A 12,673-nucleotide genomic window follows, 5' to 3' on the forward strand; every position below is an offset into this window, starting at 1 on the left:
GATAAAATATATAACTTCTTTTTTGAGGAGGGGGCAAGTTTAATCCATTTCAAAGTCGTAGGCCTGAAGCTGCAGAACAAAGTTTGAGCTCAGTGGCACTTTTAAGACCAACAAAGTTTATTCAAGGTACGAGCTTTCATGGGCACACAAAAGTTTCTACCAGGAATAAAGCGTTGTTGGTCTTAATGCCACTGGGCTCGATTTTTTTCCGGCATTTGCCACGTCAGTCAAATCCTAGCGCTGCCTCTTTGAAAATATTACACGGATTCCTATCTGATTCCGCCACTCTTGCCCCTCACACGAAGGATTCTAATCAGAACTTCAACTAGGGCGCTTTCTTTCCCCATCTACCTCTTTAGAAGAAAAATGCAGCCCGGCTTCCTACGCCCCGCCCCCTCCTCTAGAAGCCACCGGTTTCCCTCCACGCCGCGAGAGGGCGCTGTGAGCAGCGATTCTTCGTCCCCTCTAGGCGTCCTAACCTTATAGTTCTCTTCCCGGCATCCTTTGCGCTCTCTTCTCCCGTCCGCCGCCGACATGGTGAGTGCGAGAGCTACGGAATCCGGGGCCATCCGTGCTTGCGGGGCGGTTGCCAAGGAGGCGGCGAGTGGGCTTCATAGCGCCGGAGGCGGGTATAGCTTGGCCCGTTGTCGGCGTAGCCATTAATTGGCGGCTTCTGCTTTCGCGGGCCCCGTCTCTGCCCGGGGGGGGGCGGGGTGCTGTTAGGCGAATACTCCAAGACAGGCTTGTAGGCCTCGTTACAGGCCCTAAGTAGTGCTTGGGGAAGAAATGGGCCGGAGGAGCGCGGAAAAGGCTGGCAGGCGTTGTCAGCCCTCCCTTAATAGAACTCTTCTTGGTCCCAAAAGTATTTGGGATGGAGTACGTGTTGGGCTTACGCTCTTTCTCCTTCTTTGGCAAGGACTACAGTTGCCAGACAGGCGGATATGCAGCAGGGGAAGGTTTTCAGGCGAGGGCCAAGTCCTCTCCCCTTCCTTGGCAAGGACTGCAGTTGCCAGACAGACGGAGATATAACAGGTGAAGCTTTTCTGGCGAGGGCCACCTCCTCTCCCCTTCCTTGGCATGGACTGCAGTTGCCAGACAGGCGGATATGCAGCAGATGAAGCTTTTCAGGCGAGGGCCAAGTCCTCTCCCCATCCTTGGCAAGGACTGCAGTTGCCAGACAGACGGAGATATAACAGGTGAAGCTTTTCTGGCGAGGGCCACCTCCCCTACCTTGGCAAGCACTGCAGTCGCCAGACAGGCGGATATGTGGCAGGTGAAGCTTTTCGGGCAAGGGAAACAGTAAGAGCCCTACCGACATTCAGAGGAGACAGCGCTGAACTGGATAGAGTCCAGGGGTGGCCAACGGTAGGTCTCCAGATGTTTTTTCCCCTTCAACTCCCATCAGCCCCAGCCATTGGCCATGCTGGCTGGGGCTGATGGGAGTTGTTAGGCAAAAAAACATCTGGAGACCTGCCGTTGGCCACCCCTGGGATAGACCATGGATTTGATTCATTAGCTCTGTTTCACAAGTTCCAATGAACACGTGTGCAGTCTGAATAGATTCAGGTGGGGAGCCATGTTGGCCTGAAGCAGTGGAACAAAATTCAAGTCCAGTGGCCCTTTTAAGACCAACAAAGCTTTTTGTTCAAGATATAAGCTTTTGTATCTGAAGAAGAGTGTGTGTCTGTGTGTGCACGCATATCAAAGTTTTGAATAAAACTGGACATGAATTCTAAGTAGAGCAGGCCCTTGATTCTCCTTTATACAGGCAGGAAGTATTTCTCACATTACATTCAGTGCATGCACAACTGAATTTGTCAGATGTTGAACATTACAAGCAGATGCACTCAAATGCATCCAAGTTATGCTTGTGTTTTGGTGGTGGAGCATCTGCTTTTGCATGCAGAGTGTCCCAGGTTCAGTCTCCAGCTGAGCAGCATCAGGGAGTAGGTGGTATCACTTGAGACCCTGGAGAACTGCTGCCATTCAGAGTAGGCACTACTGACATGTGTAGAGAATGCTGTTTGCATGTTGCAGTGAATACATGACATCTCTTTGTAAGAAAGAGCTAACCTGTGTTCACTATAAACATAATTGGGGACCAAAACTGGATCATTGTTGGATTTCAATCACATAGTCAGTTGTACGTGCATTGAATGTCGCATAAGAATTACTTAATGCACGTATGAAGAAAAATTGAGTGTATTATTTGGGCATGAATTTGGAAACACGGCTGATGTAAAAAAGGTGCTCAATCACAGTTTTTAGGGAAAGGGGTTGTGAATCAGCTCTTATCCCAAATTCTGACTGGGTCAGACATTCTGTTCTGCTCTAATGCAGGGGAAATTTCAAAGTCCCCAAACACTGTGTGTATCCCCCCCCCCCCCAAAAAAAAAAAATTAAATGCGTCTAATGGCATCTAAACTTCCAAATGTCAGATCACCAGTGGAAAGGCAGGAGCCTTGATGGAATTATTTTATTGTATTCAGGAGGAGCCGTAAGTCCCGTGTGTTATGCAGGAATAAGGTTGTCACCAGTATTCCCTCTAAGCTGAGCTAGCATGAGCTGGCTCGCAGATTTTTAGCCTCCAGCTCACACATTTTTGTCGTAGGTCAGGAAAGATGGCCTCAGAGCACAATAATTTATGCAGTAGCGCACAACTTTAATGCCACTAGCTCACAAAATAGAATTTTTGCTCACAAGGCTCTGCAGCTTAGAGGGAACATTAGCTGTCACTAGCAGTATTACCTCTAGTTACAATTGGAGGGGCTGCCTGTGGGCAGATGCTCCTTCAGGAATTAATTAATAAACAATCTAGGGTGTTTTAAGCCAGGGAAACATTTCCCTTCTGTATGGAGTTTTGTGTCGACTTTTGACATGAGCTGATAGCACTGTGTCAAAAAAATAGGCGTTAAAGCAGGGGTCTGCAAGCTTATATTGTCAAAGGACTTACTGTCAGAATTGAGTGTGAGCCGGTATAGGAAATCCTGTTTGCATACCTGAAAATACATCTTAACATTGCCAATAAACGACATATCTGCGGCCCAAACGCTGGAGCTTGCATGTCTTTTAATAGGATGGGGCACAAGGGTCTCACAACAAACAATATGTACAGAAACATCCTGTGCAGTTGTTAAAATCCACTTGCAGAAATATACACATGGTTCACACTTAGATTAATGGCAACTGTTCACTTCTATCATATCCCTTTCTGTAAAGCAACTTTAAGACAACCTTTAGTCCTGGAAAAACCTTTGCTGCAATTGGCTTCATCTACTGGTTATCCTAGTGTGCCTCCTACAGCCCTAATGCGGCTTAATTTAATTTGTCCATCCCTGGACCAAAGGAGGCTAGATTGTGTTTGACACGGGCTAGGGCCTTCTCGGTGGCAGCACCAGAACTTGTAAATATAAAGGTTGTTAGCTGCCCTGAGTCTGCTTGCGGAGAGGGCGGGATAGAAGTTTGACGTAAATAAATAAAAAGAGCTGTATGAAACTGTGTACTGTGTACTGAGCCACATTTGGCTTATGGAGCCATAGGTTGCCTTAAATACATTGTATGTGTCCAGCTCCCCCTTCCAGGAGCCCATGCTGGAGTCATCCTCCTTTCAACAGGTTAATGGGGTGTCGTGCAAGAAGGGCAGTTGAGCGAACCTCCCGCCCTGCTTCCCTTCGCTTCTGTTTGTGTCATTTTTTAAAGCCCCTCCTTCAAGGAGCTCGGAATGGGACACACCGTTCCTCCCACCATTCTTCGTTTGCAACCACAACATGTGAATTTGGTTAGTCAGAGAGCAAATGACTGACCCAAGGTCTTCCGGTGAGCGTCACAGTTGTGGGAATGCTTGAACCTGGGTCACCCAGTGAGCTTCATTGTCGAGTGGGGATTTTGAACCTGGGTTTCCGAGGTGTCCTGGGTTGACGTGCTGATTACTGCACCTCACGGGCTCTTTTCTGGGCCTCTCTCATTCTTTCCGAGCAAAGGGCTAGCTATAGATTTAGAAACCACTTGCCTATTAACAAATCATAATGGTAATGCTGTTTCACACAATTGACTTGCTCTTTTTGTCTCTGGCTGTCCTAGGGACGTGTGCGAACAAAGACCGTGAAAAAGGCCGCCCGGGTCATAATTGAAAAGTACTATACCCGCCTTGGGAATGACTTCCACACCAACAAGCGAGTCTGTGAGGAGATCGCCATCATCCCTAGCAAAAAGCTTCGCAACAAGATTGCCGGGTAGGCCTTCAGTCCTTGGTGCCTGGCTTGCACACACTAGCAAATTCGTTTTCCTAAAAATCTGGCCAGGTTTTAAAGAGGCTTCTGGTTTTTTTGGGGGTCCTGCATTCGAAAGTGGTTTTGGTCTTGTCTGTGGCCTGACCATTGATAGTGCAGGAAGAAAATCCTTGAAAGCATTTCCCGTGTTTGGAGGGTCCACTCTCATCCCTGCCAAACCCTGAGCTTTTCAGACATTGCTTCTTAAAGGGTGCTCCTTATCTACCTGGAATGAACTGCGGTGGCTACAGCACAACCAATGTTCCCTCTAAGCTGTAGAGTCTTGTGAGCAAAAATTCTACTTTGTGAGCTACTGGCATGAAAGTGGTGAGCTCCTGCATAAATTAATGTGCTCTGGGGTCATCCTTCCTGAGCTAAGACAAAAATGTGTGAGCTGGAGGCTAAAAATCTATGAGTTAGCTCGTGCTAACTCAGAAGGAACACTGAACTCAACCCCTCTAAGTTTGACTCTCAACCTCTGGTTCCAAGCCCAGGGTTGAGCACTGTTTGATCAGTTTCAGACTGAGCGTTCAGCAAGATGACCCCGCCCTTCCCCCCCCCCCAGAAGTCAACTTCCGTTACTCAGGCGTTGCCTTTGCAGGTATGTCACCCACCTGATGAAGCGCATTCAGAGAGGACCAGTCAGAGGCATCTCTATCAAACTGCAGGAAGAGGAAAGAGAGAGAAGGGATAACTACGTCCCAGAGGTAAGCCTTGCAGTCGTAGGTTCTGTCTCAGTGTACAGGGAGCCTCCCCTCACTTCACGGTGACTGCAAAGATAGTGCCTCTCCTTGGCCTGTGTGCTTTGAAAAGTCACAGCCATTATTTTGAAACAAGGCCAGCCTGTGGTCCAGTACGGTTTGTGTAGCAGCCACCATCTCCCTGAAGTACAGCTATCAAAAGGGCGCTGCCTCCTTCCTGTTGGTTCACCTGTCGTCTTGTGCAAAGAGACTCATTGGCCATGGAACTGGGAGTCATACACCCTTCCAGTGATAAACCTAACTCAACATGAAGCTGGAAATGGTACATTGAGCTTTAGATCTGGTACAAATCTGCTTGCACATGAACTCGTTGGGAGACTTTGGGGCTAGTTGTTAATTTCTTAACCACAACTACTGTTCTATAAAACGGACTGGGCCTGGGATCTCGTAAGTTCCCTGAAGCTAAACAGGGTTACTCCTGGTGAGTGTTTGGATAGGAGCCCACCAAGGAAGTCCTGGGTTTGTTTGTTTATTGCCTTGGTCTTATATCCTGCCCTCTCCACAAGTGGACTCAGGGTAGCTGACAATCAGTTCAAAAACATTTACATTTACCGCTTAAAAACGACAAAATAACAATTTAAAATACATTTTCAGGTGCCGTTTCAACTTCCGTATAGGCGGGATTTTTATTTTTCTGGCAGTGATCCTATAATGATCGTAGTTCCTCAGCAGTGTAGGGTGCCAGTCCTCTCCTGGTTTAGGAGTTGAAGGCCTGTCGAAATCAGTTTTGCAGGCCCTGCGGAATTGAGAAAGATCCCGCAGGGCCCTTAGGGCATTCCACATTTCTGGTGCTTCTACGGAGAAGGCCCTAGCCCGTGTGGAGCACAGTCTGGCCTCCTTTGGTCCAGGGATTGATAGTAGGTTTTGCGTGTAGAGCCAGACAATGGGGAACCAACTCTGAACATCTCTTGCTTTCAAATCCCTACGGGGGGGGGGGGGGGTGCATACGTTGGTTGCAGCTTGACAGCATTTTTCACCGCCAAAACAGGCTGTGTTGATTAAACAACAGGTCAAAAATGGTAGAAAGTTCACACATGAAATTTTATGTTTCATGGTAACTTTCTGTATTTTTTGGAGAGGTGAAGGCTGTCTGAAGTGGGAAAGGGGTACACAGGGCAGATTTGATAACGAAAGTTGGCAGCAGGCATTGCCGGTTGGATTCACCCTTGAGGAACTGAATCCAAAGGAGAATCGCACAGAACTGGATTCAACAAAGACCATCATCAAAAAGTGTTCAGGGTTGAACTGGTGGAGCTCAAGAGACTTGCCTGCGGCTTCCGGAAGCACACTGCTGTGTGCAAAGGGCTGGCCTGTTCCTCTTTCAGACCTGCATTCGAAAGTGATTGTGGCCTTCTTGACTTGTGGCCCGGTCATTGATAGTGCAGGGAGAGAATCCTTGAAAGCATTTCCCGTGTTTGAGGGGCACGTTGCCATCCCTTTCAAACCCTGAGCTTTTCAGACACACCCATCCTTTGAGCCAGCATGTGTGGCAATCTGTGCTGTAGAGCAGGGGTGGCCAACGGTAGCTCTCCAGATGTTTTTTGCCTACAACTCCCATCAGCCCCAGTCATTGGCCATGCTGGCTGGGGCTGATGGGAGTTGTAGGCAGAAAACATCTGGAGAGCTACCGTTGGCCACCCCTGCTATAGAGACTTTCTCCAGGAAGTCCTCATAATGTTGTTACTGATATTCACCAACCGCGGCTGCTGTGTTCCTTACTGAATGTGTCATAATGGCTTTTACATCCGTTTTGTCTGAAAATAATCAGTTCTGAACTTTTTTCCGCTTCAATTGTCTTTAGGCAGCATGTCTTTCCTGGCTGCCTGTCACTAGATCTGGGATGGCCGAACTGCGGCTCAGGAGCCACATGTGACTCTTTCACACATACCGTGTGGCTTTCAAAGCCCCCACTGCCCTGTCAGCAGACTTGGAGAAGGCATTTCTTTCTTTAAATCACTTTTCCAAACCAAGCTAGCCAGCAGCTTGGAGGATGCATTTAATGTTGTTTTCTTTGCACCTCTCCCTCCCTCCCACCATCTATTTGCCTGCCTGCTTCCCTCCCTCCCCCCCCTTCATTATCTTGTGGCTCTCAAACATCTGACATTTATTTTATGTGGCTCTTACATTAAGCAAGTTTGGCCACCCCTGAGCTAGATTCTACGCTGCGTCTTCTGTCAAATTAGGCCTTAATCCAGCCTTTCCGTTTATTTTTACGCCCTGTTTTGTCGGTATGGCAAATGGCTTGGGTCTCAGAGCAACACAGGGCTCCTTTCTTCCTTTGTTGTTTACTTCCTCTCTGCAGTTTCTCCACTGCGATGTCTGTGCATTCAGTTTAGTTGCCAATTTAGTTAAGGTTGCCAGTTGAAATACTGGCCATGTTTGTCAGCAAGATGTCCCCGGACTCCATAAAGCATCCCAGTTAATGGTTCCCGCTGAAATTAGCTTGCAGCTAGAGGTGTGGGCATCTCATCCTTGTTAAAAACAGGGCATGAAGCTACAGCTAGAAAGGCACATTCCAGGAGACGAGTCACGAGTGAGGCTTCTCTGCCTGCCTTCTCACTGATGGGAAGCGCTGCCCTGGGAGCAAAAAGTATTGCTTCTGAAAGATCCCATCCTTCCGTACATGTCACTGGTATGTTGCGCAGGGTGTAGAGAGAAGTAAACTCCAGTATAGTTTTCCCGCCCAATACCCTTTCCCCTTTTGAAAGCTGGAGCGTGTGTGTGGGCGGAGGGGGGGGTCCATTGTAATTATATGAATAAAGAGTCACTGTACTTCTGCCTGATGGTGCAGCATCATTTATATAGGCGTGTGGTCCTTGTTGTCAGGAATTTGGTAAATCTGAGCCTGAAGAGCAGTATCCATGGAAAATCCTTGGAGGATCCAGTTGTTTAATTGAACAATCTAAGGCCTGCCCGCCCTTGTAAAATAGTGCCAGAAGCTGTCTTGGGTTAGTAAATTTAACCCAAATAAGGGTATACGCTCCCAGCCTTCACCCCCAGGTCTGCTTGTTGAGTAAAGGGCTGTGTTCCTTTTTTGGTCAGTTTTTGCTTGGCTCGCCCTACACATCTTCATGAGATTGGCTTTTTGTAGAGAAGATCAGAGTCTGGTTAAGCACACACTGCAGCAAGCCTGTGGAGCTAAGCCGGTCTTCATCTGGTCAGTCCACAGATGAGAGACTTGGTGAGAAGAACCGTTGTTCCTCTCACAGTTAAGGGGTGTCAGGTTCCAATGTATTATCTGTCTCCTTGATGTAGTTTCTGGAATGTGTGAGTAGAATGCTTAGTCTGTGGCTGAATCGAAAGTTAACCTGCTCGGCCTCCTAGGAGCTGGGAAACTTCTTGGTACCAAGGTCGTTACTCCCTCCTTTGGATGTTTAGTTGAAAGCTTTGTAGTGAGTGTGTGTGTGTGTGTGACCTATAGCCACTAAATTTGAACTGTCTTCGGGCCCTAAGATCAGGAGCGTTTTTAATGACCATCGCAAGGGTATATAATCTGAATCTGTACTGTTGTGCATCACTTTCGACACTGCTTGGCAACAAGTCAGGGTCAGTGTATCCTGTGTTACAATAAATGCTTATCCATAGGTATAGTTAACCAAAGCAGAATGGGATTCTGCCCTGTGATGAAGTAGGTATGCACAGGGTCTCATTTTCATTTGGAGGGCCAGTTTGGTGTAGTGGTTAAGTGCGCAGACTCTTATCTGGGAGAACCGGGTTTGATTCCCCACTCCTCCACTTGCACCTGCTAGCATGGCCTCGGGTCAGCCATAGCTCTGGCAAAGGTTGTCCTTGAAAGGGCAGCTGCTGTGAGAGCCCTCTCAGCCCCACCCACCTCACAGGGTGTCTGTTGTTGGGGAGGAAGGTAAAGGAGATTGTGAGCCGCTCTGAGACTCTTCGGAGTGGAGGGCGGGATATAAATCCAATCTCCTCTTCTTCATTTGATGCTGCAACGTACCCAAAGAAATGCATTCCACTACTATGACATCTTGAACTGGATCTTTTTGGGATTGTTGTGGAAGCTTTACGGCCACACCCGCATGCTGTTGCGGGGGGGGGGGGGTGCTTCCCTCCATTTTTTTTCTTCCAGGGTTGCTTGCTTATGGCCATTGTGGGACCAGAGTTTGTGAAGGGTCTGGCCCAATGCGTGTACCACTCCACAAACAGCATGATGTGCAAATGCTTATCAAGAATGTGTACGTTGCGTGCATAGTCTGAGACTAGGTCAATTTATTGTTACTTCGTTCCTCTTCAGGTCTCTGCCCTGGATCAGGAGATCATCGAAGTCGATCCCGACACCAAAGAGATGTTGAAGCTCCTGGTGAGTGGGGAACTGGGCCTGGCTGCCAATAGGGGTGTCCTTTTGTGACCCTTCTGCCCCAGAGGAACTGCAGCTGCCATGTTTTGGTGGCTGCTGTTCGGCAGACCTCAGTGGGACCAGCTGGGTCTCTGGATAGCTTAGCCATACTACACAAGGCAATTGGTTCAGAAATCTAAAGCAGGGATCCCCAGTCTTTTTTGAGCCAGTGGGTACCTTTGGAATTCTGGGATAGGGCGGTGGGCACATTTTCAAAATGGCTGCCACAGGAAGTAGAGCTACACAGGGGAGAAGAGAGGTACTGTTTAAAAGAAAGGAGCAAGTGGGAGAATAAAACCAACACTGTGGGCGGTTGCAACCAGAAAAGTATTATTTAAATCTGCACAGACAATCAGATCTCCACTGACCAGTCAGAAGCCCTGCTGGGAAACAGCCCTGTTTGGCCCCACCCATTTTCTAAAAACTCTTGGTGAGCACCAGGAAAGGTGTTGGACCCCTGAGTTAGAGTATGGGCATTTACCAGAACCATTTGTCACTAAACAGAGGCTGTTTTGGGTTGCTTTATGCCAGTGGCTTTTGTAGCTTTTTCTGTTTAACTTGGACCAGGGGAGGGTCTTCCCAGCTGTCGCGTCGCAGTCTGCTTGCCACGCACGGACTGACGGCCATCTCTGTGCTGTTTTCCTTCCAGGACTTTGGCAGCCTGTCCAACTTGCAGGTCACGCAGCCCACCGTAGGGATGAACTTCAAAACCCCGAGAGGTGCCATCTGACACCGTCGCTGTACTGTCACTTTTACAATAAATAAACAGAGCTTTCGTGGACTGCCTCATGTGGACTGTTTTGCATGGCTTCAGATCATCTGGGGTTAAAGAGGAGATGGCACTCTGCCCTGAACTCTGGCTCATTCTGGTTTGGGGTGATGGGTGAACAGAAGGGCGGTTCCTGGCCTTGGAATCCCTGGTCAGCAAGTTCTGTATCATTGTAGTTTTATAAAGTGCACTGTATACAATGTGCATAGTGATCCTTGACAGGGCTTTTTTTGTAGCAGGAACTCCTTTGCATATTAGGCTGCACACCCCTGATGTAGCCAATCCTCCAAGAGTTTATAGGGTTCTTATTCCAGGGCCTACTGTAAGCTCTTAGAGGATTGGCCACATCAGGGGTGTGTGGCCTAATATGCAAAGGAATTCCTGCTACAAAAAAAGCCCTGTCAACTCTGTGTTATCTGCATATTGTGGATAGGGCCTGAGGCTGAAAAATGGCATGCAGCCAAACTGCATAGGCGGTTGCTCCAGAAATCCAGAAGGTTTAACAGAACGGGCTACCTCTTTATACTTAAAAGGTAATAGAGCGGAGGTGAGTTTTCATCTAAGAACTAAGGGCTGAAATACTTGAGGCTGAGTGTTCTATGGTTGGATTTGCCAACAAGCTGTTTTTGTTTCTGAAGAGAAGCCAAGGGGGGGCCATGATTCTGATTGGCACGGGTCCAGGAGCACCCTTTCAGCCCCTGCTCAGTTTTTCTGAATAGTGCCTCCGTGAGAGTTTGGTGTAGTGGCGGACTCTAATCTGGAGAACCAGGTTTGATTCCCCACTCCTTCACATGCACCTGTTGAGTGACTTTGGGTCAGTCACAGTTCTTGAAAGACCGTTCTCTCCAGAGCAGTTCTCTCAGAGCTCTCTCAGCCTTACCTGCCTCACAGGGTGTCTGTTGTGAGGAGAGAAGGGGAAGGAGAGTATTAGCTGCTCTGAGACTCTTGAGTGAAGGGGTGGAGTATAAATCCAATCTCTCCTTCATGGGCTGTTTCAGATAGGGAAAGCACCTGGGGGGGGGAGGGGGTAAAATGTGAATCCATGCTGCTGACCTAGTGTGAATTTGGGATTTATTAGCACCCTGTGTGGCTGCTATTTAAAGGAGAGCTAGGATGCAAGATATAAAGAACCCCATGGCGCAGAGTGGTAAAGCTGCAGTACTGCAGTCGGAGCCCTCTGCTCACGATCTGAGTTCAATCCTGGCGGAAGCTGGGTTCAGGTAGCCGGCTCCAAGCTGACTCAGACTTCCATCCTTCCAAGGTCGGTAAAATGAGTACCCAGCTTGCTGGGGGGAAAGTGTAGATGACTGGGGAAGGCAACGGCAAACCACCCCGTAAAAAGTCTGCCGTGAAAACATCATAATGCAACGTCACTTCAGAGTCGAAAACGACTGGTGCTTGCACAAGGGAGTACCTTTACCTTTAGGATGCAAGAATTTCTGGCATTGCCTGCAATTTTATCTTTTGCCACTTCATTGTATCCACAGGATTGACCACTAGGGTGCGCATGGGAGCTCTGGAATGGCTGCTGTTTGCTCTGAATTTGCAAAGAAATACAGAAAGGTCTGTGTCCCTCTTGCGAGCAGTTTGTCTCTCAAACCAGGAGAAAATCAGAGATAACGGCCTGATCCATGGCTCTCCTGGGCCCCAAATAGTATGCTGACGGCCATACCAGGTGTGTAGTTAATGCGCTATATCAGGGGTGGCCAAACTTGCTTAGCATGAGAACCGTGCAGAATAAACCTCAGACATTTGAGAACCACAAGATAAGAACATCAAATGTTTGAGAGAGGGAAGGAAGGAAAATAGATGGGGAGGGAGAAGTGGGAAGAAGACAACTTTAAATGCATTCCCCAAGCTGCCAGCTGGCTTTGCTTGGGGAAGTGATTTAAAGAAAAATGCCTTCTCCAAACCTGTTGATGGGGTGGTGGGGACTTCAAGAGCTACACAATATGTGTGAAAGAGCCACATGTGGCAGTTTGGCCAACCCTGCACTATATTGTGGGAGAAAGAGACTGCCCCAAGAGGGCGAGTGCCTGAATGTTTTCAGTGGTTGGTCAGTTGTGAAATGTCCCAGTCCATTGAAGGAAGGAAGGTAAGGAAAGGTCCCCTGTACAAGCACCAGTCGTTTTCAACTCTGGGGTGACATTGCTTTCACAACGTTTTCACGGCAGACTTTTTATGGGGTGGTTTGCCATTGTCTTCCCCAGTCATTTACGCTTTCCCCCCAGAAAGCTGGGGACTCATTTTACTGACCTCGGAAGGATGGAAGGCTGAGTCAACCTGGAGCCGGCTACCTGAAAACCCAGCTTCTACCAGGTATCGAACTCAGGTCATGAGCAGAGCTTAGGACTGCAGCTTTAACCCTCTGCGCCACGAGCGGGGGACATGAATGGAAACTGCTCAGAGGCATAGTGGTTTTCTGCTTGGGGATCTCTCCTGCTGCCACCCTGAAGGGCACTCAAAATGGCCATCTCACTTTCTGGCAGTCCCTCCTGATATGATATGCAATTAGTGCTGC

General features: G+C 48.3%; 1 protein-coding gene and 2 non-coding genes across 3 annotated transcripts; all 3 read left to right on the forward strand.

Annotated features, from left to right (window-relative positions):
* The first annotated feature begins 384 nt into the window (after positions 1-384).
* RPS17 (ribosomal protein S17) lies at positions 385-10,169 on the forward strand. Its single transcript, XM_060260401.1, has 5 exons — positions 385-537; positions 4,081-4,232; positions 4,870-4,975; positions 9,282-9,347; positions 10,033-10,169. The coding sequence occupies exons 1-5, from the start codon at positions 535-537 to the stop codon at positions 10,111-10,113; spliced, it is 408 nt and encodes a 135-aa protein (XP_060116384.1). The 5' UTR covers positions 385-534; the 3' UTR covers positions 10,114-10,169.
* On the forward strand, positions 4,333-4,465 carry LOC132587999 (small nucleolar RNA SNORA71). The gene has a single exon (XR_009556485.1). It is a non-coding gene; the product is annotated as a small nucleolar RNA SNORA71 (small nucleolar RNA).
* Positions 6,355-6,491, forward strand: LOC132588000 (small nucleolar RNA SNORA71). Its single transcript, XR_009556486.1, has one exon. It is a non-coding gene; the product is annotated as a small nucleolar RNA SNORA71 (small nucleolar RNA).
* Positions 10,170-12,673: the final 2,504 nt, after the last annotated feature.

This window comes from Heteronotia binoei, chromosome 19, assembly GCF_032191835.1.
Source record: "Heteronotia binoei isolate CCM8104 ecotype False Entrance Well chromosome 19, APGP_CSIRO_Hbin_v1, whole genome shotgun sequence".
NCBI lineage: Eukaryota > Metazoa > Chordata > Lepidosauria > Squamata > Gekkonidae > Heteronotia > Heteronotia binoei.

What these genes read in the sequence shown, in the direction of transcription:
- RPS17 (XM_060260401.1), top strand. An exon ending in CTTCGCAACAAGATTGCCGG is followed by an intron (nt 4,233 to 4,869) that starts GTAGGCCTTCAG and finishes TTGCCTTTGCAG; the next exon opens with GTATGTCACCCACCTGATGA. An exon ending in GGGATAACTACGTCCCAGAG is followed by an intron (nt 4,976 to 9,281) that starts GTAAGCCTTGCA and finishes GTTCCTCTTCAG; the next exon opens with GTCTCTGCCCTGGATCAGGA.